Genomic DNA, 26774 nt, shown 5'->3' with positions numbered 1-26774 from the left:
TTGAAAAATATCCAACACACACAAAGGGCTGGTGGAGTGGCTCAAGTGGAGTACCTGCATAGCAAGTGTGAGGCCCTGAGTTCAAACCCACTAATAAAAGTTCCTTAGAACTCAGGAACTGAGAAGACATTTCAAAAGGGAATGGATGGCAAATGTTTATCAATTTATTGGAAGTGAAAAGATGTCCAGCATCAGTAGTCACTAGGGAAATGAAACTTAAAACCACTGCACCCCTCTGAGTATCAGTGGCTCACCCCTACTCAGGGGGCAGAGATTAGGATCGAGGATCAAGGATCAAAGCCAGCCCTGGCAAAATAGTTCTGCAAGACCCTATCACAAAAAAGCAAAACAAAAAAAACCATTCACAAAAATAGGGCCAGTGGAGTGGTTCAAGGTGTAGACCCTGAGTTCAAACCGCAGTACAAGGAAAAAAAAAAAAAAACCAAACCCACTACATTCCTACACACCTAAGATTTACTGAAATGAAGAAAAAGCAGCAGCAACGAAGTGCAGCAGTGAAGATGGACTGACTGGATTGGTGGCAGGAATGCACCTATGCTACGGACACTGAACACTCCAATTCCTGACATCATCCTACCCTGCTCATTAATTCCAGGTAAGTGAAACTTCCAAGTCTGGACAGACTTTGTATGTGGAATGGCCCCAAGTTGGGAAGCAGCAGATGGTTTAGATGGCTGAGTACACATGGGGCCAAAGCCATGCCACTAGATTAAAGGTCTTGAGAACTCATTTCTTTAGATGCATTCCTAGGGTGACAAGAGCAATGGGGACTGGTGCTGGTGGGTGATGGGAATGTCCTGCCCTCCCATTAGCACTGAGGGCAGTTTTACCATTGAGAGTGCTGCATATTTTACCGCATGGTGACCCGTTATTTAAAATAAAAGTCAGCGGTCCCAGGTGAACAGGACAAACCTTTATTCACTTAGAGGCAAACAGCCCAGCGGGCCCCAGCAGCTCAGCCTTTGTGCTGCCCGCACCATGTACCACGTCAGGCACTTGGCAACTGCTTCTGTTTGGAATGCTCTGCCCTCCCCTGGAAGGCACTAGCCGTTGTCCCCTCCACAGGGCTAGGGACCACTCTGTGGTAACCAGCCCCCTGCGCCCCTGGCCCAGTGCTAGGCAGGGACTGGAGGGTGCCAGGCTTCAGGCAGAGGAGTAGATTCGGCCTGAGCCCAGGTAAGAGGGAAGCAGCTTCCTCTGCCCCCACCTCCTGGACTCTGAGGCAGGTGGGGTGGGGAGGTGGTCTCTCAGGCTGGGAGGCAGTGCACCGAGCAGGCCCAGAGCCCCATGTGAGCAGTTTTTGAGACAGCAGCACAAGGCTCTGGTCATGGTGGTCTTGACAGTAGCAGTCTGCTCTGGACCCTCTGGTGTCAGCCGAGTGAGTCTTCTCCCAGAGCCAGGGCCTTCCAAGTGCCTAGGCAGCCCTACACCACCTGCCACAAGAGGCCATCAGGGACCCTACAGTTAACTTGTTGTGAGACAAGGAAGAAGGGGCCTTCCAAGATGGGACTGAGTAACCACAGCTGGATCAGAACCTGGCCATGTACTCAGAGCGCGGTCCGCTTCCCTGGAGACTAAAATCGCAGGACTCCACTTGTCTATAGAGGCTGTCACAAGCCTGTGGCAATAGGGAAGTGAGTAGGGATGTGCACATGACAGAAAGCGTCCCTAGGAAAAGCTGGGACAGACAGGCACAAGACAGCTCTTGCCACAACTGTCCTTTGGTGGGGGTTGGGACTCACAGGACAGAGCCCCAAAGAGCTCTGCCTTCTAAAGCAGATGGGGAGGTATGAGGGTGACCAAGCCTGGAAGCTGCCTGGTGCTCCTCAGGGGGGAACACCACTTGCCTGCAGCCTACACTGCTGCAGTCACTTGGCCAGCTCCTCGGCCACCACCTTGCGCAGCTTATCCTTGAGGTAGGCCCCCTTCTGCCATTCAGACTTGAGATCCAGCCACTCGTAGTACGGGACCTGGAGGTGGTAGGTATGGGTCTCACTGGTGGGGGAACCTTTCCTGCTCCTTCCACTGCCTGCACGCTGACCTCTCACCCTCTTATGAGCTGACAGCTCTGCACACCCATGCCTTGGCCTCCAAGTCCTCAGGGAAGAGCCCATGGAGTCAGTCAGTGGAGAAGCCCTGACTCTGCCAGTGCTGGGGGAGTCCTGCACCCTACACAGGGCCCAGCAGGGGTATTAAAAAGAAAAAGAAAACGTGATGTAACCCTTATGCAGCTCTACGGTTTTCAGGACAGTTAATGCCCTGTGGTCTCAGCCAAGGTTTCCCAGCCCTCGGGGTGCTAGCCAGTTCTTTTCTTACTAGGGAGGTAGAGCAGCTGCCCTGCAGCCTCTGGGTTTGTGATGGGAGGCTCGGGGGAGACGCACTCACAGGGGTCATGCCCTGCTCCTCTGTGGGGCTAGAAGAGGAACAGGGGAGAGGGAATGACTGCCTGCCCAACAGGTACTCACATCCACCACCAGGAAGCCAGCAGCCAGAATGTGACGCCGGGCAAGGACAAAGTGGCCCAACAAGTCCTTGCTTCGGCTGTTGAAGTTGGGGAACTCCCAGCGCAGGAAGGCAACCCTGGTGGGAGAAAAGGGCTGACAAAGTCTGTCTGCTCTCTCAGCCCCGAGAGACAGGGCAGAAAAGACAGCCCAGTGTGCATGGCCTAAGAGCAGTGACACTTCAGGACCTTTGCCAGGGCCACAACCAGGGGGGTCCCTGCCACTTACCTCTTAGCCCCTGGAGGCAGTGGCTGGCTCCCAACTGGCTGGACAAGGTGAGGTGCAACAAAGTTCCTCAGGGGCAGAAACTGGCCATCAGCGTCCAGCAGCACCTCTGCATCTGGGGGGAGGTGCGGGATGAGAACTTGTAAGGATGGTCCCTTGGAGACCCCCAGGATGGACAGAGTGGGGGAGTGGGCAAGAGTGTAGCAGGCAGGATCAGAATGGTCTTAACTATCAAGGCTCAGGCAGAATCAGGACCTCCCCACTGAGGGAGCCCTCACCCAGCACCCAGCCGTACTGCGTGGCCACCTCGAGCCGGCCCCGGTCAGAACCCCCGAGCAGTGCCTTCAGCGCCTCTTGTAGGTCCTTTTGCAGGGGGGTTGCCTTCCTGTCAGGGGCGAGGGGACTGGGGGCCACAGCTGGGGATGGCAAGAGGGGGCCCTTGTATTCAGGGTGCTCCAGCTGGGCGGTGGTGTTGATATGGAGCAGCTTCTGGAAGGTGCTCTGGTCCTTTGGAGACAGTCCTGGAGGACGGCAAGAGAACAGGTGGGAAGAGAGCCAGGAGGAGAAGAGATGGTGGTTGGAAGAGGTCTGGACGGGAACATGCTCAGGGTCAGTCAGGGTCAGGGGAGGCAGAGTTAAGGGTCAACTGGCAGCCCTGGGGTTGTGTTGTGTGTGTGTGTTTTGTGGTGGGTGGGTGGGTGGGTGGTGTGTGTGTGTGTGTGTGTGTGTGTGTGTGTGTGTGTGTGTGTGTGTGTGTGTGTGTGTGTGTGTGTGTGTGTGTAAGGAGTGTCTCACCTAGAAATCGCATGTGAAATCCAGGGTGGAGGACGGCTTGCAGCTCTGCCTCCCGTACCTGCTGCAGCACACACAGTGCCCACACCAGGTCCACCTGAAGGGCTGGCTCCAGGCTCTCCAGTGCTGGCTCTAGCCGCTCGTGCACCTGGGCAAGGACAGGGTGTGGTGGAAAAAGCCCACACCCTGTCCTTGTGCCCGGGGATTGTGATATCCAAGAACAGCCTGCAGCTAATCAGCCATTCTACACCTGTCACATTGCAGCCAGAGGATGTTGCCAGGGAGCATGAGCAGGACCCTGGCCAGGTGAGGCCAAGGGTCCAAGGGACCTTCCCTCCTCATGCCTGAAAAGCACTACCAAATGCTGGCTTGCCCCGCTCACCCCTCCACTTGCAGGGACCTAAGGCCCCCAAATCCCTTCTCCAATAATGCTCCCCCTCCCCCACCCATGGGCACTGAGATAAGGAAGGTGGCATTCCTGTCCTCTGACAGAATCAGAGCACCACCTGAGAGGTGGTATCCCTGACTGGCACTCTCAAGATTGTACCAGAAGTCCCCAGTGGTGCCTGGTTTGTGGCTTCTTGACGTGCCAGTTCTTCCTAAATGCCCACCCCTGTAACTGGTGGGCATTCACTTGGCACTGAAGTCTCCCTGGAGTCTCTGCAGTGGACCATGGCCTCTCAGCACCCACTAGGCATGAAAAGCAGCACTGGGAAGTTAAGAGCAGGGCCTTCCCAGGGAGGGATCACCATAGGACAGCATGATGGAGTTTTTGTATGCCCCACTCCCTCACGCCAGGTGCTGTGGCCCCTCCCCCTCTTCCACCCAGTCCAGCGCCCATACCAAGCTGAAGAACTGATCCTCATGTTCTGGACGGAAGTTCAGACGGGCAAAGGCCAGAAGCATGCTGCACACGTGAGCCAGGGTGGCATCTTGGGCTCTGTTCAGGAGGTGCTGGGCCACCAAAGGAAGCATGAGTGTCCTGCAAGCAGCTGTCCTCCCACCCAGCCCCAAACCTGAGGGGAGACTGGGTGGCAGGGGACAGCTGTAGGATGCACCCCCTGGAGAGAAACCCAGAAGCTGCTTCCCTGACAGAAGCTGTGGAAGTTCCGTCCAAGCAGCACGCTTGGTTTAGACCAGCTGCAGGCCACAGAAGACAGTTATGTCCCTCCTGCAACTCCACTGGGGCAGCCAGCAGCTGGGAGAATTCCAAAGGGATCCTTGACTTCACTGCACCTCCCCCCATGGCTGCTCCAAGATGAATGGAAACACAGCATTTGGGAACAGAAGAAACAAGTCTCAGGTATGTTTCCCACTACTGAACCATAACACCTCCTTCCAAATAAGTGAAAAAGAAAGGAACAATATTTATCACCCTCCAGCAAATCTTTTCAGACTGCCTTCACTTCCCCGTTTAAAGCAACAGTTCCCGCCACAGACCTATGCAGCCACCTTCTGAGTTGGGGACAGAGAGCCCTAGAGCCGGCCCTGGCTCACCTGGGCAAAGGCTTCAAACAGGGGTAAGTTGAGCCACTTGAGGAAGGCAAAGGACTTGGCACAGCGGGCCACCTCGCTGGGTGTCAGGCTGTGTATGAGGGACAGCAGGTCAGCAGCCAGGCGCTGGGACACCTGGGTTTGGTGAAAGCTGAGTTTGCCTTTGGGACAAAGCAGACCACAGATCTTAGCTGGAGAGGTCAGCAGTCACCCACGGCCCCAAACCACCTTGCCTTGAACTCTAGAGGCTTAGTGTCTGTGATCAAATTTATCCCTGAGCCCAGGTGAAGGGAACAGGGCCCATGAGTCACAGTGTTTCTGTGGCAGCCTTCTGGGCCAGTGCCTGCCATGGACAGGGCAGACACTGAATTTGACACAGCTGCAGGCACCTGCCCAGCCGGGTGCCCTCTTCTCACCATAAGCGTAGGCCAGGTCCAGGAGCATGCCTTTCGTCAGCAGGAAGGGCTTCTGTACCAGGTGGTAGGAGATGGCCCGCAAAAGTGGCACCGACCGCCGGCTCTGAGCTGCCAGTGTCACCAGCACCTTCCGCAGCTCGTCAGGGCCAAACTGTTCCACCAGCTCCAGACACTGTTAACCACAGCCGTGCAGGGGTCAGCTTGATGGCCTGAGGTGGTGGGGACAAGCTGGGGGAAGGGGTCCCATCCAGTGCAGCCCCTGCGAGACAGCAACTGGGCCTGAGCTAACTCCACACAGGCCCCTCTGTGCAGGACCTGCCTCCTCACTTGCCCCAGGAACCCTGGACCTAGAATATGGTGTCTGCAGCCAAACTTATCCCCAGGTCCCAGAGCAGGGGACCCAAGGCCCATGAGCAGCAGAGCTTGCTATGGCAGCCATCTAGGCCAGCCCCCACCACGACAGGACAGGGGCTGAATTTGACTTGACTGCAGGGACAGTACTAAGGGATGGAGGGGGACAGGACACAGCACCTCCAGGAGGGTTCTAGCTAGAAGCAGGGGCTGTCCAAGTCTAGAAGCTGCCTGTCACACCTACTTCTCAAGATCATGTAAGTGACAGCATTAGTTTTCTTGCAGTGCAGGGCCTTGTACATACTGGGCAAGTGCTCAACCACTGAGCTATACCCCCAGCTCCTAGGTGGCAGACTCAGGAGGAAAACAGGTGTAACTGAGGAAAATAGCTGTGTTAGGAGCAAGTGGGCAGGTGGTACTGGACTAATGTGGCCAGAGTCATCACTTGCTTCCCCTCGGAGCCTTCTGGTCCCTCTGTGTGTGATGCCTAAGATTCTGGACAGAAACTTCCAGGGCTCCTGTCTTGGTGCTGCCTGTTCTCAAACCCATACCTTATCTTCCAGGCGGTTCATCAGTGGCTCTGAGAGGTGCCCTGCCTTCATCATGACAGCCACCACTGTGCGGCCGTCTTCAATCTCTGTCCAGCGCCTCTCCAGGTGCACCAGCAGCTCAGCCAGCAGTTCCTGGGAGTGCTGCTCCTGCATGGAGGCACAGGACTCGGCCAGGAGGGCCAAGTGCTTGTACCTGAGCCTCCGCAGGCGCCAGCGAACCTCCTGCTCCACTGACTGCAGTTCCTTGGAGGTCTTGGGGAGCGCCAGTGTGTACAGGCTCCTCAGCAGTTTCACAAGGGTCCCATGCCAGACTGAGGTTATCTGAATAGAAAAAGACAAAGGCAGGGTCACATGTGGTCCCTGTTAATCATGTGCCTGAGCTGCCGCCGCCTCTATGAACCCCACTTCACTCCCATGAATCCAGTGTTTTGCTCAAGATGGCCAGGACAGCTGCTATCGCTTGCAAGTAAGAACTCTGACCGCTAAGAAAAATCCTCTAACACAGACTGATCTAGCTCATTTAACAGAGACCACACCCTGTCATGTGGCCCCAGCACAGCTGTGCAGTACACACACCTGAGCCTCAGCAAAGCAAGAGCAAGTCTAGACCGCAGGGGGAAGGGACTCTAGGGTGACCCCCAGCACAGGTGGAGGCACTGAGGCTGTCTAAGGCCTGTTGTCTCACCAGCTCATTACTTTAACTTGCAATGGCAAAGTTTTAGCTATTAAAATCCTGACTTTTCTTTGGGAAAACACCTGCTAACCTCAACTTTTCTCCAACAAAACAACTGTAAGTCTCTGGTGATGTGAGGTTTCTTAGGAACGTGACTATTACAATAAACAGAAAAAAAAAAATGGTGTCCTGCAGACCAGAGACAGGGTCCAAGTACAATGCTGCTCCCCCACCCCCCAGTGGCATGTGACCCAAGCCAGGAGCCTCTAGGAAACCTTTTGACACCTGAATACAAACATCCCTGGCACCTCTGAACCCTGCCTGCCCCCAAATGCCAAGGTCTCTTGGGAAGACCCCAAGAGCCCTAGCAGGCTCTTGCAGTGCCATAGAACCTTCTCCATACTCCCAATACGAAAAGCCAACAACTTGCAAGATTCTGTCACTAGGCTCATGGCACACACAGGTCCAAGTTTTGAAGCAACTATGTTCCAGGACCTGCACCCCAGTCCTCCTGCTGCCAAGGCTGCCTCTTTTCTGAAGAGGCCAACTCGTCTGTGCAGTGTCTCCATGAGTGGCCACAAAGTCAACCTGGCTCAGACCTCACCCTGAGCTGAAGACAGTGGATGGTGAACTAAGTATGTCCTCTGCACCACAGGGGGTGAGCTGGGAACAGAGAAGCTGCTTAGGCTTCGTTTCCTGGACAGCAGGAAAACCCTTGGGAAGAAAGGCCCTTCACCATTTACACTGCAGAGGCTGCTGCCATTGCTACTGCCTTACATCCCCATGTTTACTCTTGTATCCTAAGACTTGATTCAATTGTGCATAAAACATTCAACAATAGGAACTAGAATTACAGCCTCAGAGGACAAGAAGAGCCTATTAAGCTCACTGTATGAAGTATATGCTTAGCAAGAAATGAATGTGCACCTGACTCCAGTACCTCCAGTGTCAGAAGTGTCCATACTTAACAAAAGTTCCCCTTAATATGTGTACTTTTAATACTGCTGTACCTCATTAAAAACAAAAATGTCCCATTAGAGACTGTAAAACCTGCAGCTTAAAAAACACTCACTAAGTACAACCCCTTTCTCATTACACCTGACAACTGGGACCAATGTTCCTATACCTGGGCACCTCTCTTCCAACACAGATTAGGACCGAGGCTAGTTTGGCCAGGGCAGGAGCTATATTTCCTTTTGCCAGAGCCCAGAGAAGCACCGAGTGAAAGGGTCTTTCCTTACACTGGGAAGGAACTTGCTTCTGAGCTGAGTGCTGCCCTCCAGAGCCACAAACAGGCCTTTTCTCTTCTCCCACACATTCTTTGAGATGCTGAATGTGCGAGAACATAGTGAGATTACACCCACTCGCAACTGAAGCTCCAGGGACCCGCCACTGGTCACAATGCATCGGCTCCAGCTTCAAGAGCGGTGCCTAAATGGCAGCCAGGTCCTGAGGGGTTTGGTGGGAAAGCACTGAAGGAACTGAGAGAACCAGGCTTGGGCTTGGGTGTGGCTCAAGTGGTACAGCGAATGCCTGGCAAGCACAAGACCCTGAGTTCAACCCTGCCCTAGTACCACCCCCTAAAACCAGTCTCATCTCTTGTACGTCAGTGTTTTGGTTGCCTGTAAGGTGAGGGCAGCAGTATTTACCTAAAGGGGCTTCCATAAGGACAAATGGAGAAGCACATGAAAGGACTTAGAAAAGGCAGAAGACAGTGGGGGTCCCTGCTCACAGCTGGTGACTTTGGCTATTCTCTTCTCACCTACCTGGCTGTTGACCAAATGGAGAAGTTGCTGGAAGCGGGCATCCTGCACGAGCAGGGCCTTTTCTCTTGGCTTATCAGACAGCAGGCGAGAGAGCCTGATGAGTATGAGGGCTGCGTGGTTGTGATGCAGGCTGTGACCACCATGCAGTAGCTCCAGGAGCTCCTCTGGCCCAGCGGCCTTCTCGATGAGGTCGTCCAGCTCTTGTTTCTCTGGGTAAGGAGTAAAGACCTGCTCCCTCTCTACTAGCTCTGTCAAGGAACCTGGGGAGTGGGAACTGTGGGAAGTGGCTGAAAAGGTCACAGTCTTATGGGGCACTCCAGCAAGTCTCAGTTGGCCAACTGGAGCCACAGCAGGGACCAGGCGAGTAGCTTCTTGCCACAGGCACATGCATCGCTTCACCAGGCGGGCTGCCATGTTGGCCCGCAGGAGCAGGGAGGTATGCTCCTAGCAAGCAACCCTAAAGCCCTGAGGAGAAAAAAAGAGAGGGACATGAGAGGGTACCTCCTAATCCACAAACTGGAAAAAAACCATGAGGAATGACACAAAGTCACAGCCAACCTTTAAACCAACCTCAACCTTTCCCCTTTTTGAAAGTCCCTGAGGCAGTATTTTCTGAAGCAAAACTTCTCAGGGATCTTTTGTTTCAGTACACAATGCTGCCACTAAACATCAAAACTCGAAGCGCCCTGCTGTGGGAGGTCTGCAGCCCCAGCAGGCATCTATGCATGGAAGGCTTGCACAGCATTTGATTTTTATGACTATTTTTGCTATTATTTTGGCAGTACTGGGAGGTTGCACTCAGGGCCTTGTAGTTGCTAGGCAGGCACTGTACCACTTGAGTGACTCCACCAGCCCTTTATGCTGGTTTTCATATGGGGTCTTGCTTTTTGCCTAGCTTGCATGGACAGCAATCCTCCTATTTGTGCAGCTGAGATAACAGGCATGCACCAACACAGTCAATAGTTGAAATGGGAGTCTTGCTAACTCCTCACCCTTCCCTCAAACTGTGATCCTCCCGATCTCCACCCCCTCCACCTCCCAGAGCTAGGATTCCAGGCTTGAACTATGGCACCTAATTGGTTTTTTTTTTTTAAATTTCAAGGGTACCCAGGTTTAAGAATTACTGACTTAGAGACAACATGACAGGTTATTCTAAATCAGATGATCCTGGGAAACCCAGGATGCACAACTCATACTTCTAAAGTTTCTGTGGAAATATTTTAACACAGTACATATAATATAGGAGTGAGTTTCCCCAAACCAAGGTAGACTACATCAGCAAACTACTTGAAAAAAAAACCCAGTACCACCCCCAAATTCCTGAATCAATCAAAATAAGGTTATAGGGGCTAGAATCATCTTCCCAGTTCATCTCCTCTCCCTTCCCAAGACACAGTCCTCTTCTAATCAGGCTTTACATTCCATCCCACTTTGCAGGCTTGCTGCCCCACCACTGAATTATAGGGCCCCACAAAATGTCACCTACTTTACAAACATGTCATGTATTTCTATGCAGTAGCTCTTTTTTTTTTTTTGTAGGTGGGTCTAGGGTTTGAACTCAGGGCTTTGCGCTTGCAAAGCAGGTGCTCTACTACTTGAGCCACAACTCCAGTTCATTTTGCTCTGGTTATTTTGGAGATGGGGTCTCATGAACTATTTTCCTGGGCTAGTCTTGAACCTCAATCCTCCCAAGTAGCTAGGATTACAGGTGTGAGCCACTGGCACCCGACCTCTATGCTGTTGTTTTTAACAATTTCATCTGCTAGTCTTGCCCTCTAAAATGATTAAATGACCCGCACCAGACAAGTGATGGAGACTGGCTTAGGCCAAAGTAGAAAGCACTTTTAAATTTCTTGTACTTCTGTAAATTTAGTATATGACACATATATCTTACTGCCATGTGAGCAGATTACCGCTGTAAAAAGGTTAGTTTAGTTCAGCGCCTGGCAGGTCACGCTCACACCTGTAATCCTAACTACTTAGGAGGTTCAGATCAGGAAGATTTAGGTTCAAGGCCAGCCTGGGCAAACAGTTTGAGCCCACGTCTCCAAAATAACTTAAGCAAAATGGGCTGGAGGTGTGGCTCAAGTGGTAGAGCGCCTGCTTTTCAAGTGTGAAGCCCTAAGATCAAACCTCAGTCCCACCCAAAGAAAAAAGTTAAACTCCACATAACGGGAAAAAACCAAACCAAACCAAACAAAACACAAAACAGGCTCAGAGAGAAGGGACATGCCCAAGCCCAGCATCATCTCTCATTTCCTGAACCTAGGCACAGTGACAAAGCGCTGGAAATCTTTTCCTCTTTTTTTTTCTTTTTAAAAAGTTTTTTTCGGAGCGGACTGAATCCAGGGCCTTGTGCGTACCAGGCAGGCGCTCTACCTCTGAACCACATCCCCAGCCCAATCTTTCCTATTTTAGGACAGCTCTAAGAGAAGTTCAAATAAGTCAAGTTCAGAGGCCGGCCTTGGAGTTAGGCAAATGTCGACCCGGAAGTTTGCAGAGAGCAAGAACCGAACTCGCTGTGACAGCAAGAGCCAGCGCTTTCCAGACCGGGCCGCATGGACCTGGCGGGACGTGGAGACGCGTGCACACTGGCTGAGGCGGGGGGCGGGAGCGGGGCGCTGGCGCTTAAGAGGCAGCAGTCAGAGCCGGTTGCGTTCAGCGGCCCCCCTCTGACCCCTCGCCCCGGCCCGCCGCGTACAACGCCCTCCCCTATCCCCTACCGCCCTCTTCCCCTTCCCAGTCACACCTTCGTGCCCTGATACTCACGCTAAGTGGCCCGTTTTCCCCGCGGCACGGGATGTACACCGCAAGCGGCCACACTGACCTCCATCCGCCCGCACTGTCCGCGGAACCACGCGGCGCGTCGCGTTGACCTACGTAATCAGAGCGCCATCGGAAGCGAGGGCGCCGCGCACCGCCTGACCGGAAGCCACGCCCACCACCCGGTTCTGGGTCAGCGCCATATTTGTTGAGGGCAGATGCAACCCAGGGACTTGCAGTGACCGACGGATTAGGGGACCCTGAAGAAGAAAATTTAGCGGAAATAAAGACGGCTGGGAGGCTTGGGGTCCCTCTGTCTGGTCCTCATACTTGTACGGAGTTCGGGAGACGACCTCTGTTGTCAGTCGGTGATGCCCGTCCATGTGGGTCTATCGTAGGAACGGTAGGAGAGCTCGAGGGCGGTGTGATTATGGGGTGGGTTGGGCGACGCTGGGGACTCTAGGGGATGGGCGACGCTGGGGACTCTAGGGGATGAGAATGCCAGAGAGCTGGTGACAGCCCCAGCTGGAGATCCTCCGAGGAAATTTGTCCACACCTGACAACAGCAACAGGAGTCCAGACCCGGTGTGGTGGTGCACGTCTGTAATCCCAGCACTGCGGAGGCTGCGGTAGGAGGATCGCCAGTTCGAGGCCAGCCTGGGCTACATAGCGAGACCCTGTCTCGAGAAAATATCAGACAAACAAATTGTGGAATAGGCAAAACAAAACATATCTGAAGTCTACGTGTGAACTTGATTCATCTTCCTGTACTGCACTTTATGTTGCAAGGAATTAATAATTTCTTAAAAAAAAACTTGTTTATTAGAACACATTAGTAGTATAAGGGGATTTCATTGTGATAATGCTACAGATTTATGCTGTGTACTTTGAACAAGTTCAAACCCAACTGTTATATTTCTTTTCTTAAAACAGCATTTGGTCACAGGGTACCGGTAGCTCCGGGATGTAATCCCAGCTTCTTGGGAGGCTGAGATCAGGAGGATTGAGGTTTGAGCCCTGGGGAGATAGTTTGAGAGGCCCTATCTCCAAAAATAACCAGACCACAATGGACTAGATGTGAGGCTCAAGCGGTAGACTGCCTGCTTTGCAAATGCAAAGCACTGAGTTCAAACCCCAAAATCCCAAAAAACAGCGTTTGGTGGATTTTATTATGTTGTCTTTGTATGTGTGTAATGTACTTTGATCTTCTTACTATTTCCTAAAAAAATTTTTTTTGGTAGTACCAGGTTTTGAACTCAGGCCCTTGTGCTTGCTAGGCAGGTGCTCTACCACTTGAGTCACACCTCCAGCCCTCTTTTACAATTTTGTTTGTTTATTTATTTATTTTCAGTACTGATGCTTGAACTCAGGGCCTACACCTTGAGCCACTCCACCAACCCTTTTTTGTGATGGGTCTCGAAAACTGTTTCCCCGGACTGACCTCAAATGTTGATCCTCCTGATCTCTGTGTCCTGAGTGAGGGTTACAGGTGTGAGCCACTGGAGCCTGGCTAAATTTTTATTTATAAGAGACAGGGCCTCGCTTCCTGGCCTTTTGGCTAGAATCAAGTGTAGTTTAAGAAGAGACAGGGTCAGCCAGGCGTTGGTGGCTTACAGTTGTAATCCTAGCTACCCAGGAGGCAGAAATCAGGAGGATCATGGTTTGAAACCAGCTGGGGCAAATAGTTGGTGAGACACTTTATTTTGAAAAAAAAAAAAAATCACAAAAATGGGCTAGTAGAGTGGCTCAAGGTATAGGTCCTTGGTTCAAACCCCAGTACCACAAAAAAAAAAAAAAAAAAAGACAGGTATGGCTGTGTTGCCCAAGCTGGCCTCCAACTTGAGATCCTCCTGCCTTAGCAGTCCAAGTAGCTCAGACTATAGGTTTACACCATGATGCTTGGCTTACCATGGTTCAACTTGTTGCATTGACTAAGATTCTCCCACTGTATATTAACTCAAATTGGATCAGAGCTGTCAGTGCAAAGCTATCAAACTCTTAAAAGGAAACATAAGAGTAAAGTTTCATGACCTTGGATTAGGTAATGGTTTCTTAGGATACCAAAAGCAAAATGACAAAAGAAAAAAATTAGATAAGTTGGACTTCTTCAAAATTAAAAACTTGTGCTTTCAAAGATGCTTGATGGAGTGGCTCAACTGGTAGAGCACCTGCTTAACAAGCATGAGGCCCTGAGTTCAAACCCCACTGCCACAAAAAAAAAAAAAGTGAAAAGTTGCTGAGTGTGCTGGTGCACACCTATGATCCCAGCACTTGGAGACTGTGGCATGAGGATCTTGAGTTCAAGGCCAGCCTGAGCTATATAGGGAGACCCTGTCTCAAAAGGAGAGCCTGGTGCTGGCATTCAGTGGTGGTGAAGATGGCGTCACAGTAGTGGAAGTGTGTGTGAGAATGGAGGAATGGTGCAAAGAAAGTTAATCCCTTCCAGGGGTGGTGCCTCAGACTCTAATTACCTCTCACCAGACACCCCCTGCACCTATTTCTTAAAGTACTTCAGTCCTGGAGATCAGGCCTCTAACACAGAACCACGGTGGACCAACCACACCCAAATTGTAGCCTCCTGCTCGTGGCTCTGGGGAGCTCTCACTTGGGGGAGAATTTTTTTCTGTACACAGCTTTGGAACACTGTTTTGGGAGAGCCTTCACACAGCTCTTTGGGGACCCCTTCTTATCCTGCACATGGCTCTGGGGTGCTATTTCTCTGGAAGACCTGTGTGCCCCAAGGCCAGCAGCCTGACACAGCCTGATCTCTCTATGTGCCACGCCCAGAGAAGGCCTATGTATTGCTCATGCATCAGTTCACAGAGTGGCTTCCTGCAAGCATGGTAGTACAGGCCTGTGACCCCAGCGCTTGGTGAGCTGAGGCAGGAGACATGAGTTCAAGGCCAGCCTGAGCTACATAGTGGGATCCTGTCTGAAACCAAAACAAACAAAACACCTTCTGTCTGTGTTCACTGACTGGGTAAGGGATGGACAGGTGTTTCCATCACTTCAGAAGGTGATTTCACAAGGTCATGTAACCTGTGAGCTTGGGTTACATGCTCTCCGGGATTGAGAGTTCCCTGTGTATGTGGGCCCCTGGGGTTCAGTATGAATAGCCCATTTCCCTTCCTTGCAAGATCTGAAAAGGGCCTTTTCCCCACAGCAAGGATGGAAGCAGGTTGACCATATCTTGGGGTGACCTTCATCCTATCCAGCCTGCTGGTAGGAGTCATCTCTATACCATTTGTGCTGAGCGGGTGAGCCAGATGGGGCTTCAACTCAGAAGGCACAGGCTTAAATCAAAGAGCAGCTCCAGCCATGTTTCTTCCAGGTAGAGGGTGGGTGGCAGAGGGGCTCCATGTAGCCCATGAGGGTTGGAGCCTTGAAGACAGAGCACCTGAGCTCTGAGGTTCCACAGAGCTTCGAGGCCCACTCCCAGTTGCAGTTCCTGGAATCACCGGGACTGGCCAGGTGACAACTCCCACACAGCCAATATCCTCATGCCAGTGGCCTTAAGTGACCGGCAGAGCCACATCCCCCTCTGTGGGTGGGCTGGCCAGGCACAGCAAAACCCGATGGGTCCTCTGGCAAATTCCAGTACAGAGATCAAAGCTACAACGTGCTGTTCCTGACACCTAAGTCCTGGTGCCTTAAGATGGGCATATCCATCCCGAGGCCCCCAGCTCTGATGGAAGGAGCCCAAGAATGGGCATGACCTGGTCTCTACCTATTGGCATCCGTCCCCTGCTTGGGGACATTCATCCATCCTTCCTAGTGGGGCAGAGGCATACAGATCCAAAGGAAAAACACCAACCAGAGGGCCCCTGGGCCCCCAGTTGGCAGGAAGTGGAACTTGAGTAGGGTGTGAGTCTGTAAGGACAAAACAAGCCAAAAATCAGAGGCAGTGTCCCTGGTGAAAGGGACTCGAGTTCTCCCATCCCTCAGAGCGTGTGTCTGGTGTGCTTCCTTTCTTTGAGATGTAGTCAGCCTTTTTGGAGACTCAATAGGCCTTTTGTCAGATGTATGACTCAGTAGTGTCTTTATTATTATAGTTGTATACTGTGACATTTACAAAAGTTCTTACACTATATCTTAGTTGAATTCACCCCCTCCATCATTCTCCTTTATCCCTCCTCCCTCCATTCCTGGAACAGTTTCAGCAGGTCTCATTTTTCCATTTTCATACATGAGACGTAATATTCCCACCATATTCTCCTCCTACACCCTTTCCTTATATCCTCCCCCTCCCACTGGTGCCAACCCCAGGCAGGACCTGTTTTATCTTCCTATCCTTTATTTTTTGAAAAAAGACTTTTTTGTTTGTTTAAGATAGCTACACAGGGAGTTTCCTTGTGACCTTTCCATATATATATGGATTAGAACCTGAATTGGTTCATTTATTTTTCTTCTTTCTACTTTAGCCTCTTCTTAGGTGATTTCAACAGGTTTAAAAATTCTATATTCATTCTTGTCTAGAAAGTACATCAACCACATTCACCTTCTTAACTGCCTTCTTTTATCCTCCCTCTCTCCTATGTGACCTCCCCTTAGCATGTTTTTCATAATATTGCTGTATTTGTGTTAGGTCTGTATTCCACATATGAGAGAAAACATTTCTGACCTGGCTAACTTCATTTAAGTTGATGTTCCATCCATTTACCTGCAAACAGAAAATTTCATTCTTTGTGGTTGAATAAAACTCCGTTGTATCTATGTGTGTGTGTGACACACACACAATGGAGTTTTATTGGACACATATTTTATTATACACCCATATGCATATATATAATATTTTTTTCTTAAGCCATTCATCCAGTAGCATCTTTCTAAAAGCCTTGGTGCCATCTCTTTGAAATGCAAGCATCAAGGATCTTAATGTTCCTGTTGTCCATTCCGTAGGAGGTTGGGCACCTAATTTCCAGGGGAGAAGGGGTATCACTTCAAGTTGCTAAATAACCTGTTGTCTTAGGCATCTGAGGTTTGTTTCTCCTCTGGGCAAAGCCAGTCAACAAACTCAGGGGCCACCTCCATTGCCAGGTGGATTTTAGGAACTTCGTGCTAGAAGCTAGAGGCTGGACTGATGCAGAAGGGTGCTACCACGGAGACTGTAGATGGCAAACACCAGGGTGCACATAGTGGTGTGATTACAAATATCTATCTGCACCCCTCCCCTGGGGTCCACCCTTCACCTGGTCCTGCTGGACCCTAGACTCCTTCTCTGGTTGCTCCTGATTGGTGTCCTTTATGATAACAGTGTAGTCATATGTCAAGTGTGAGTGACTTCTGTGAGTCACTTGAGTATGTATCATGGCAACCTGGAACTACATAGATAGCCAAGTGACTGGGAAGTGCAGGAGTTCGCAGGACATGAGGCTTACATCTGAGATAGGAGCAGGCTTGTGGGACGACCCCTAACTTGTGGGGTCTGAGGTGAACCTGGGCCACCAGTGTCAGGGGTGGCATGAGCTGTAGAACACTCAGTTGGTGTTAGAGTGGCATCACAAGTTTTGCTGGAGATTGCACCGTGCATGGAATGAGGGTGGTGTCTGTGTGTGCTCTGTACCTGTTCTCATTCTCTCTCTCCCTCTCATTTCTTTGGTGGGACTAAGGTTTGAACTCATGGCTTCATGCTTGGACCTCCAGTCCATTTTGCTCTGGTTATTTTGGAGACGGGGGTCTTGTGAACTATTTGCCTGGGCTGGCCTCGAACCACCTCCCGATCTCAGCCTCCCAAGTAGTTAGGATTATAGGCGTGAGCCACCAGTGCCTGGCCTGGTCTCACTCTTTGCATATCTGCTAACCAGGCCTCGCCCTCTCCATGTGGCCAGACTGACTGAGGCCCCAGCAACCTGTGGGCTCCAGAGCCCCCACAGGCTCAGCTCCTGCCCTGTCCCATGCTGGGTTGGTCAAGACTTGGAAGGGGCCAGGTTCTGGTGGCTCACACCTGTAATCCTAGCTACTCAGGAGGCAGAGATCAGGAGGATCATGGTTTGAAGCCAGTCTGGGCAAATAGTTTGTGAGGCCCTATCTTGGACAAAATCCGTCATTGAAAAGGATTGGTAGCTGGCTGCCAATGGCTCACACCTGTAATCCCAGCTACCCAGGAGGCAGAAATCAGGTGGATCATGGTTCGAAGCAAGTAGTTGTTCGAGACCTTATCTTGAAAAATCCTTCACAAAAAAGGGCTGGTGGAGTAGCTCAAGGTTTAGGCCCCGAGTTCAAGCGCCAGTACTGCAAAAACGAAAAAAAAAAAAAAGACTTGGAGGGGTCAGAGGCAGAAGACCTAGATGATATCCCTGGAACCAGGTAGGAAGGCCTCTCTCAGCCCAGAGATCCACCAGGGCCCCACAGTCTCGGTTGAATTTGGCTCCTGGCCACTGAGCCTGGCCGGGTTCCCTGCCCTCCCACACATGGTCTCACCACGGGGAATCCCTTACTTCTACACAGCTCCCAGGGGTAGACCTGCATTTGTTTTGTCCCCCATTTAGGAGCCTAGGACAGACAGACAGACAGAGACATAAAGGCAAGTACATTTTTTTTTATTAGCAGCAGATAGGGGGCACTATGCATTCTGGATCCAGGAGAGAAGACTGGTGTTGAGCGGACTCTGCTGGTCACTCCTGGCAGTCGGGACCCCAGGGCAGGCTGCTTACGGAGCAAGGTTCTCTGTAGGGGAACATGGGTGGGGATGAGGAGAGACGGTCACCTCTGTCCTTGATTCACATGCTCACACCGTCAGGTGGGGGACCTGGTGGGTGGGCACTTTGCTGGCTGTGCAGGTGAGCAAGCCAGCTGGCAGGTGGGTGAGACCATCCTCATCTGTAGGGCACTAGCCAGGTCACACGTGGACATGGACAGTTAGGCCTGAATCCAAATCTTGCTCAGTTCCTGACTTGGAGCACATCAGTGCTCCCCGACAGGTTAAGTGACAAAGGCCCAGGCTGGCACAAAGGCCAAGTCCAACACCAGCTGCTGGGTCCGTCTCTGTACTTCCCCAAGCCTCCTGCTCACAGACACCCATTCCTGGCCCAAGGAATCCACATCAAGTGCCCAGGGAAGCCTACAGATGGCACAGCTGGCTTGGCAAAGAGCCACCTCTGAGCTCTGGGACCTGAGCTTGGGCCAGTTCCTGCCTTGTGCTTACCCCGGGGCCTGCTGAAGGGTGAGGCACTGGCCAGAAGGAGGTCAAGGGAGGAAGGGAGCTCATGGGAGGGTCTTGGGATGTCATACCTCGGTTGGGTCTCAGACACCTCATGGCACACTGACTGAAGCAGCATTTGTTGTCACCATCACAGTCGGCATCCTCAGAGCACTGGTTCTGCTCAGCACACAGCTCAAGGTTTTGGGGTTTGGGCTCCCAGGGACAGACCCCAGCCTTATGGACAACTAGTGGGGAGAAATGGGTCAGCCCTTCATTTATCACCCCAAACCCCTTCATGCTCTCAGCCTTGGTGGGCCCAGCTCAATGGACCCTGGTGCCTGAAAACCCCCATTGTGATCTGGCTCAGAGACCTCAGGACCTCAGGGGGCTGGTAGAGGTACATCATTCCAGGCAGAGCCTTGGCAATACTGGAACCTCCCCCCGAGCTGAGCAGGGTGGTACCTTTGGTGGGGATTTTGCAGGAGTGGCCGCAGGCGCTGGGGCAGCACATGGTGTCCCCGACACAGTCCTGGCTTGTGAGGCAGGGCTGGGTACAGGGCAGCTCGTCAGCAGGGTTGAGCTCAGGACACATGAACTGAGCTGCACAGAAGACAGGCAGGTAAATGAGGACCCAGACCCTGTCCTCGTCTCAGGAGAAGGCAAGAGACACAGACTGGGAGCACAGCCCCCAACAGCCACGGTGCCACTTCTTTCTTTTTTTTTTGGTGGGGGGGGTAGTGGGGTTTGAACTCAGAGCCTTATACTTGCTAGGCAGGTGCTCTACCACTTGAGTCCTTTTTGCTTTAGGTTTTATTTCAGATAAGGTCTTGTGCTTTTTTTTTTTTTTTGTATAGGCAGCCTCTGAATATGATCTGTCTACCTCTATAGCTGGGATTACAGGCTTGTACCTCCACACCCAGCTTGTTTCTTGAGACAGGATCTCACTAACTTTATCTGGGCTGGCCATGAATTGTGAACCTCCAGGACTCCACTTCCCAAGTAGTTGGGAACACAGGTGTGAGTTGCCATACATGGCCCTAAGATGCTATTTCTTTGAGGGAGGAAAAATCTACCAGAGTGTAATACAGCTGACAGAGGCATAAGAAGTCAGCTGTAAAAATTAGGAAGCAAGTCACTGGCCCACTGTTTAAGGTGGAAAGTTAGGGGCTTGACCCAAAGTGACCAGGGCCAGGGGGCAACCTTCCTGCCCATTATCCCATCTCAGCCTGGACACTTTTTTCTTTTTAATTTTTGGCAGTACTGGGGTTTGAACTCTGGATCTACACCTTGAACCACTTTGCCAGCCCTTTTTTATTACGGGTTTTTTTTCTAGATAGGATCTCAAGAACTATATGCTCAGGGCTGGCTTCAACCACTATCCTCTTGATCTTTGCCTCCTGAATAGCTAGGATTACAGGTGTGAGCCACCAGTGCCCAGTCCAGCCTAGACACTTCTCATCCAGGGGCCATGGCCTTGGCCCTGTGTCTTGAGGAAACCACCTTGTGGGTTCCTGCTTCCCTACCATGCCTGAGCCCCTCCCTGAGGTGAGCCCCTTTGTCCCTCTCTTCCTTGTTCCCTCACCAAACTAGGAGGGCCCAGAGTGCCTCAGGATGCGTCAGGAGCAGAGCTCAATTGGGACCCTTCTGCGCCTATCTTGGAGTGAGGCAGAAGGCTGGGCCTACCTGAGGTGAAGTCTTGGTCCTGTGCCAAGGCCACTGCCAGGGTGAGCAGAGTGAGAGCTAGGAGACAGCGCATGGTGGCAGTGGCAGTGGGGGCAGGCAGGTGATGGATGGCAGCCTGAGTTCCTGGGGTGCATTTAAAGGACCAGCAGGAGGAAGACTCTGGGGAGGGGTTGGCTGGCAATGACCCAGCTGGGCTAAGGTACTTCCTCCTTGGACACATGGATAGGAAAGGCCCAAGCACAGAGGTGCAATGCCCCAATTGGGGCATACATAGTTTTATTTATGTATTTATTTTTGGCAGTATTGGGGACTGAACTCAGGGTCTCACAATTGCTAGGCAGGCTCTCTATTACCTGAGCCACTCCACCAGCCCCCCTCCTTTCTTTTTGTATTGGATTTTTTCAAGAGGGTCTCACGAACTATTTGCCTGGGTTGGCTTCAAACCATGATCCTCCTGATCTCTGCCTCCTGAGTGGCTAGGATTACAGGCGTGAGCCACCAGTGCCTGGCTTGTAGTTTTCCTCCCTCCCTCTCTCTTTCTCTCTCTCTTTCTTTCTCCTTTTTCTTGGGCTTGAACTCAGGGCTTTTGCACTTGCAAAGCAAGTGCTCTACTGCTTGAGCCACACCTCCAAGTGTTGGGATTACAGGTATGCACCAATATGCCCCAGTGCATGGCTAAGCATGAAAGGGGTTATGGTTTTAAGTTAAAAAAAAGTTCCCTGTGAGGTTGACTTTCTTCCTCATTTAAAAAGTAAGACATGTTTATTTTATAAGAATGAAAGAAGGAAGAAATAGGATCTTTAACAAATGTGTGTGTGGGCCCTTCAGGGACAAAGGAAATGACAGGTTCCAAATTCGTACAAAGAAAACAGGAGGTGGAGAGGAAGCCCTGGGGTGGGACTTCCTCAGAGGGTGACATTTCTCTCCTGGTGCTTTTTTTTTTTCAGTACTGGAGTTTGAACTTAGGGGCTGCACCTTGAGCCATTCCACTAGTCCTGTTTTATGTTCAAGAGATAGGGACTCGAATTATTTGCCTGGGCTGGCTTCAAACTGTGATCCTCCTGATTTCTGCCTCTTGAGTAACTAGATTACAGGTGTGAGCCACCAGCACCTGGCTTCTCAGTGCTTTTTTTTTGATAGTTTTCTGAACTTTCTACAAGAATAATCTGCTTGCTCTTTGCAGAGAATGTAGGGCACCCTGATGAGGGAGGGGTCCACCAGGAAGGCCTCTTCCCAGAAGGGCACCTCCTGTGCCAAGTGAGTGTGAGCCATGGGGCAGGGGTAGGACGTGCTGCCGGGCACTGCACCCCTCTGCTGGGTATTTCCTTGATCCTCCTTCCTGGAGGGCTGGGCAGGGAAAGAGGGTATGGGAACCCCAGGGCATATGTGCACTTAACTAGCTCCAGTGCTGGCCCCTGGTGTGGCTGTACTTCTCTGTCCATCCAGGGACTTTTGCTGCTGGTGTGGCCTCTCGGCTTTGGGCACAGAGCCCCTGAGAGCTACCCCTGTGGCTCTCATGCTGTGCTACCAAATGTGGACATTACAGCCTAGAATGCTGTCCATAGGCTGAGCTGCCCCTCCTCTGTGTGGCCATTGCACAGTGTGGCTGGGCCCTTGGTCCAGGCCAATGTTTGGATTTACTGGTGTGGTGACTTACTATCTCTTGGTGTCTTTCCATGGCTTGACATTTGCAAGATGGCTCTCCTTGGGCTGGCTCATCTTCCTGGGAAGGAGGCTGTGCACAGACCAAGACACTGGGGCCCAGAGAACAGAATGGTGGCTGAGTCCATGGTCACCATGGCCTTTTCCTCCTGGGCTTTTGTCCGTACCTACCTGCACCTTGAACAGGCTGAGTTCTGGGATCTGAGTCCTTGTTCATCTGCTGAGTCTAAGGCCAAAGCTGACTCAGGTCAGGAAAGCTGCCCTTACCACCACAGCACCTGCCGTAAGCACCCAGCCTTATCACCACAGGCCTGCCCATCAGGCTTCACCCCAGGGTCAGTCACACTTCTCTAGGCACCTTGTTCAATAAGTAAACACAGCCAGGCGCTGGTGGCTCACACCTGTAATCCTAGCTATTCAGGAGACAGAGATCAGGAGAATTGTGGTTTGAAGCTAGCCTGGACAAATAGTTTGCGACCTGTGGAGGGACAGAAAGGTGGCATACAGTAGGATGGGCTCATCACTCCCCCCAAATTAATCTGTGACTTCATGCAAATGCAATTCTTTAAAGGTGTATGAAGGATTCCAGAGGAAATGAAACATTTGAGAAAAAGCAAAAATAATGGAAGTTGATGAGATTCTGAAGCATATACAAAGTGTGAAAGCTATGGAACTCTTTGGATAGTGTTGCTAGGTAAGATCCCCACGAAGCAGTTTTTAAAGTAACAAAGTAGTTGGGCGCTGGTGGCTCACTCCTGTAATCCTGGCTACTCAGGAGGCAGAGATCAGGAGGATCATGGTTTGAAGCCAGTTCAGGCAAATAGTTCGTGAAACCCTATCTTGAGAAAACCCATCACAAAAAAGGGCTGGTGGAGTGGCTCAAGGTGAAGACCTTGAGTTCAAACCCCAGTACTGCAAAAACAGACAAAAACCAAGTAAATGACTAAAATATCAAGTTTTTTCTTCTTTTATGATGTCAATCTAAGTAAACTTCTTTCCTTCCTTTCTCCCTCCCTCCCTCCCTCCCTCCCTCTCTCCCTCTCTCCCTCTATCTCTCTTACTTTCTTTGTGGTACTAGGGTCTGAACTCAGGACCTCACACTTGCTAGGCAGGCGCTCTACCACTTGAGCCACTCTGCCAGCAAGATGAGGTCTTATAAACTTTTTTTTCCTGAACTGGCCTGGAACCACAATCCTCCCAATCTCAGCCTCCCAAGTAGCTGGGATTATAGGTGTGAACCACCAGCATCTGGCACAAATAAATTTCTTATTAGCCAGAGTGTCACTGGTGTCTTTCTGTTGTGACATACAAGTTTAGTTGCAAAGAGTGGGGTCCTGTCATACTGCTCATGTACACAGTGGTGCAGACACTGCACAGAACAAGTTCAGTCTCACTCCACAAAAAGCCAAAAACCAAAACTAACTCAACTGGAAACTAACTCAACTGGTTTTGAGTCACTTACTTTTTTCCTTCTTTTTCCTTTTCTTTTTAGATCCATTATCCTCTTTGGAGGAAACTGTTTCCTCTTAAGTAGTTTTTATTTTTTCTGCCATAGTGAACTGGGTGACTGCCTGCATCAGCCTGGACTTTCCCACTATTCCAGCCAAAATGCTGCTACCAGCAATGTGACTGCACCAGGAAAGGGTCTGCCTGGCTTCTTACAGTCACTCATTTCCATGTGTACTCTTACAGTAGCGAGGATAAAAGTTGCATTTTTCTCTACTTTTATCTTATGTTTAAATTTTCTAAGGAGATGTAATTCACACCCCATAAAACTCACCCCTTGAAAGTGTACAATTAGCTGAGCTCCATGGCTCACGCCTGTAATCCCAGCTACTTTACTTGGGAGGCTGAGATCAGGAGCATTCAGGCTCAAGGCCAGCCCAGGCAAATAGTTTTAGAGACCCCCTCCTCCAAAATAACCAGCGCAAAATGGACTGAACCTGTGGCTCAAGTGGCAGAGCACCTGCTCTGCAAGTGCAAAGCCCTGAGTTCAAAGTCCAGTCCCATAAAGAGCAAACAAAAAAATGTGCACAATTCAGTGTTTTTTAATTGAACTATCAGCATTGTGCAACTTGTACCTGAACCTAATTCTAGATGGTTCTATCATCCCAAAAGGAAACCTAGATCCCACTAGCAGTTACTTCTTATTCCTCTCTGCCCCAAACCCTGGCAAACCACCATTCTACTATTTGTCTATGAATTTGGCTGTTTTGGACATTTCATGTACATGAAATCCTACAGTATGGGGCCTGTGAAGTTTGGTTTGTCTCACTGAGCATGTTCTTTTTTTTTTTTTTTTTCATTTTTCTTTTATTATTCATATGTGCATACAAGGCTTGGTTCATTTCTCCCCCCTGCCCCCACCCCCTCCCTTACCACCCACTCTGCCCCCTCCCTCTCCCCCGCCTCAATACCCAGCAGAAACTATTTTGCCCTTATTTCTAATTTTGTTGTAGAGAGAGTATAAGCAATAATAGGAAGGAACAAGGGTTTTTGCTGGTTGAGATAAGGATAGCTATACAGGGCATTGACTCACATTGATTTCCTGTGCGTGGGTGTTACCTTCTAGGTTAATTCTTTTTGATCTAACCTTTTCTCTAGTTCCTGGTCCCCTTCTCCTATTGGCCTCAGTTGCTTTAAGGTATCTGCTTTAGTTTCTCTGCGTTAAGGGCAACAAATGCTAGCTAGTTTTTTAGGTGTCTTACCTATCCTCACCCCTCCCTTGTGTGCTCTCGCTTTTATCATGACTGAGCACGTTCTTGAGGTCTGTCCTCCTTGTCACAGGGGTCAGGGCTTCATCCTCCCTTATGGGACACCAGTATTCCATGACACACATAGACATACTTTGTTGGTCCATTCATTCACCCACTGATGATCATTTCCACATTTGAGCCACTGTGACGACGCTGCCAGGCATACGGTATTACACTTCTCTGCACGCATAAGTTCTGCCATGACCCAAGGGAGCCTTTGGCTTGCTGATGAGAAAGGAAGGAAGCTGTTCTCCCTCTTCCCCTGCTGTCATTTTCAGCGTAAGTGGCTCCTGGCCCAGGAGAACAGCCAGCAGGAAAGGATGGGAGGGTTTCCTTGGTCACTTGAGTTTCTCAGAAGGCCATGGTGTCTTGCTGCAGCTCAGGTCTACTGGGAGTTAGACTTTTGCTCTATGCACAAGGGACAGCCAGGCCCAGGGGACACGCACATTTGTCATTGCTCGCTTTTTTTTTGTGGGACTGGGGTTTGAACTCGTCTTCTCACTTCCAAAGCAAGTGCTCTACTGTTTGAGCCACTCCTCCAGTCATTTTTGCTCTTGTTATTTTTGAGATAGGCTCTCCTGAACTATTTCCCCAGGGTGGCCTCGAATCATGACCCTCCTGATCTCTGCCTCCTGAGTAGCTGGGATTATAGTCATGAGCCACTGGTGCCCGGCCTGCCACCCTTCTTTACAGACCCATGTTTGAAGCTGAAATGATTGAGACTTTCAAGACAGCACCTTCAGTGTCACACCCTTGTGACAGTGTGATTGTTGGCATGAAGCCAGCACACTCCCCAGATCCTCTGTCTTTGTGCCCTCACCTGCACTGGTGGGTCTTGGAGCCTTCTGCTCCTGGTGCTCCTCCCCAGCGCCACTCTCCCTCCCTCTGAAGTCTCAAGTCTGGCATTTGGATGTTAAAGCTACTTCCTGTCCCTCCAGGTGGCTTGACTCTTCCTAGTTACTGCCTCTGTCCCCATGACTCTCAGGGGATCAGGCTCTTGCCCTCTCACTATCCCTCACTTGCCTGGCCAGTGGATACCTGCAAACATGTCTCCTGGGGAGCCTCTAAGCTGCTGTGACCAGGGCTCAGCCACTGGGGGCTCTGCTATGACCTGTTCTGCTCTCAGGGCCCTGACCTCCACCCTCACTCCCCCCAGCAGCAGACTTCATAGAGGAGTGAGTGCAAGCCACCACAAAACATGGCCCATCCTCTGACCATCCTCTGGGTTTAGGAGACAGGGGACAGTCTTTTTCTGGTATGTGTGTGGGAGCTTCTGTCAGGTCGGATCTCCCTCCATTCCCCTCTGCCTCCTTCCTTACTAGTTTCTGGAATAAAGCCTTAGGCAGGCAAGGCTGAAAAGGCCCACAGTCTAGAAGGCAGTGGCTTTCGAACCGATCCAGCCTCAGCTCTCATCCCCGTGGTCAGTTTCAGAGATGACCAACGTGTGGATGTATTGACCTGCTGAGACAACATGCAGGGTGCCATGACTCATGCCTATAATCCTAGCTATTCAGGAGACAAAGATCAGGAAGACTGCAGTTCAAGGCCGGGCAGGGCAAATAGCTCTTGAGACCCTATCTCAAAAACAAAACAAAGCAAAACAAAACAAAACAAAACAAAAAAAACCCACCAAAAACTGCAAAGCAGTGTTGGCTGAGTGGATCAAGTGGTAGAGTGCCTGCCTAGCAAGTGTGAGGTCCTGAATTCAAACTCCAGCCCAGTACTACCAGAAAATAGACACCATATAGATATGCTGTTTCTCCCCATGACTGTCAGGGGCCTTTTATTTTCACTTAGAGATATCTTGGATGGAGACCAGCCCCTCTAATGACACTCAGATGTGCTGTGGAATGGTTGGTTGGTCCCTGCAGGCCCACAACAGGGACGTGTCGCTGTACTTCCTGGCCTCCCATCTGAGGACATGTAGGCTGTTTGTGATTCTTTGCCACCACAGATGAGGGCAGGGGACCTCTGCAGGG

The 26774-nt window shown here is 50.9% G+C and overlaps 2 protein-coding genes and 2 non-coding genes across 4 annotated transcripts; all 4 read right to left on the bottom strand.

Annotated features, from left to right (window-relative positions):
- Positions 1–919: 919 nt before the first annotated feature.
- Positions 920–11705, bottom strand: Tbrg4 (transforming growth factor beta regulator 4). The gene is made up of 11 exons (XM_020163983.2): positions 11560–11705; positions 8791–9255; positions 6352–6672; positions 5450–5621; positions 5037–5194; positions 4383–4493; positions 3543–3687; positions 3026–3268; positions 2751–2862; positions 2487–2601; positions 920–1991 (listed from the first exon to the last, which is right to left on the bottom strand). Exons 2-11 carry the CDS (start codon positions 9202–9204, stop codon positions 1890–1892), a joined length of 1893 nt encoding a protein of 630 aa, XP_020019572.1. The 5' UTR covers positions 9205–9255; positions 11560–11705; the 3' UTR covers positions 920–1889.
- On the bottom strand, positions 5284–5417 carry LOC141421101 (small nucleolar RNA SNORA5). Its single transcript, XR_012445780.1, has one exon. It is a non-coding gene; the product is annotated as a small nucleolar RNA SNORA5 (small nucleolar RNA).
- LOC141421102 (small nucleolar RNA SNORA5) lies at positions 5805–5940 on the bottom strand. Its single transcript, XR_012445781.1, has one exon. It is a non-coding gene; the product is annotated as a small nucleolar RNA SNORA5 (small nucleolar RNA).
- Positions 11706–18280: 6575 nt separating the features above from the next.
- LOC141418096 (whey acidic protein-like) lies at positions 18281–20496 on the bottom strand. The gene is made up of 4 exons (XM_074058183.1): positions 20378–20496; positions 19157–19294; positions 18784–18939; positions 18281–18372 (listed from the first exon to the last, which is right to left on the bottom strand). The coding sequence occupies exons 1-4, from the start codon at positions 20448–20450 to the stop codon at positions 18281–18283; spliced, it is 459 nt and encodes a 152-aa protein (XP_073914284.1). The 5' UTR covers positions 20451–20496.
- Positions 20497–26774: the final 6278 nt, after the last annotated feature.

Source organism: Castor canadensis, chromosome 2, assembly GCF_047511655.1.
Source record: "Castor canadensis chromosome 2, mCasCan1.hap1v2, whole genome shotgun sequence".
In the NCBI taxonomy this organism is placed as follows: Eukaryota; Metazoa; Chordata; class Mammalia; order Rodentia; family Castoridae; genus Castor; species Castor canadensis.
This window is presented reverse-complemented; position numbering and strand designations above follow the sequence as displayed.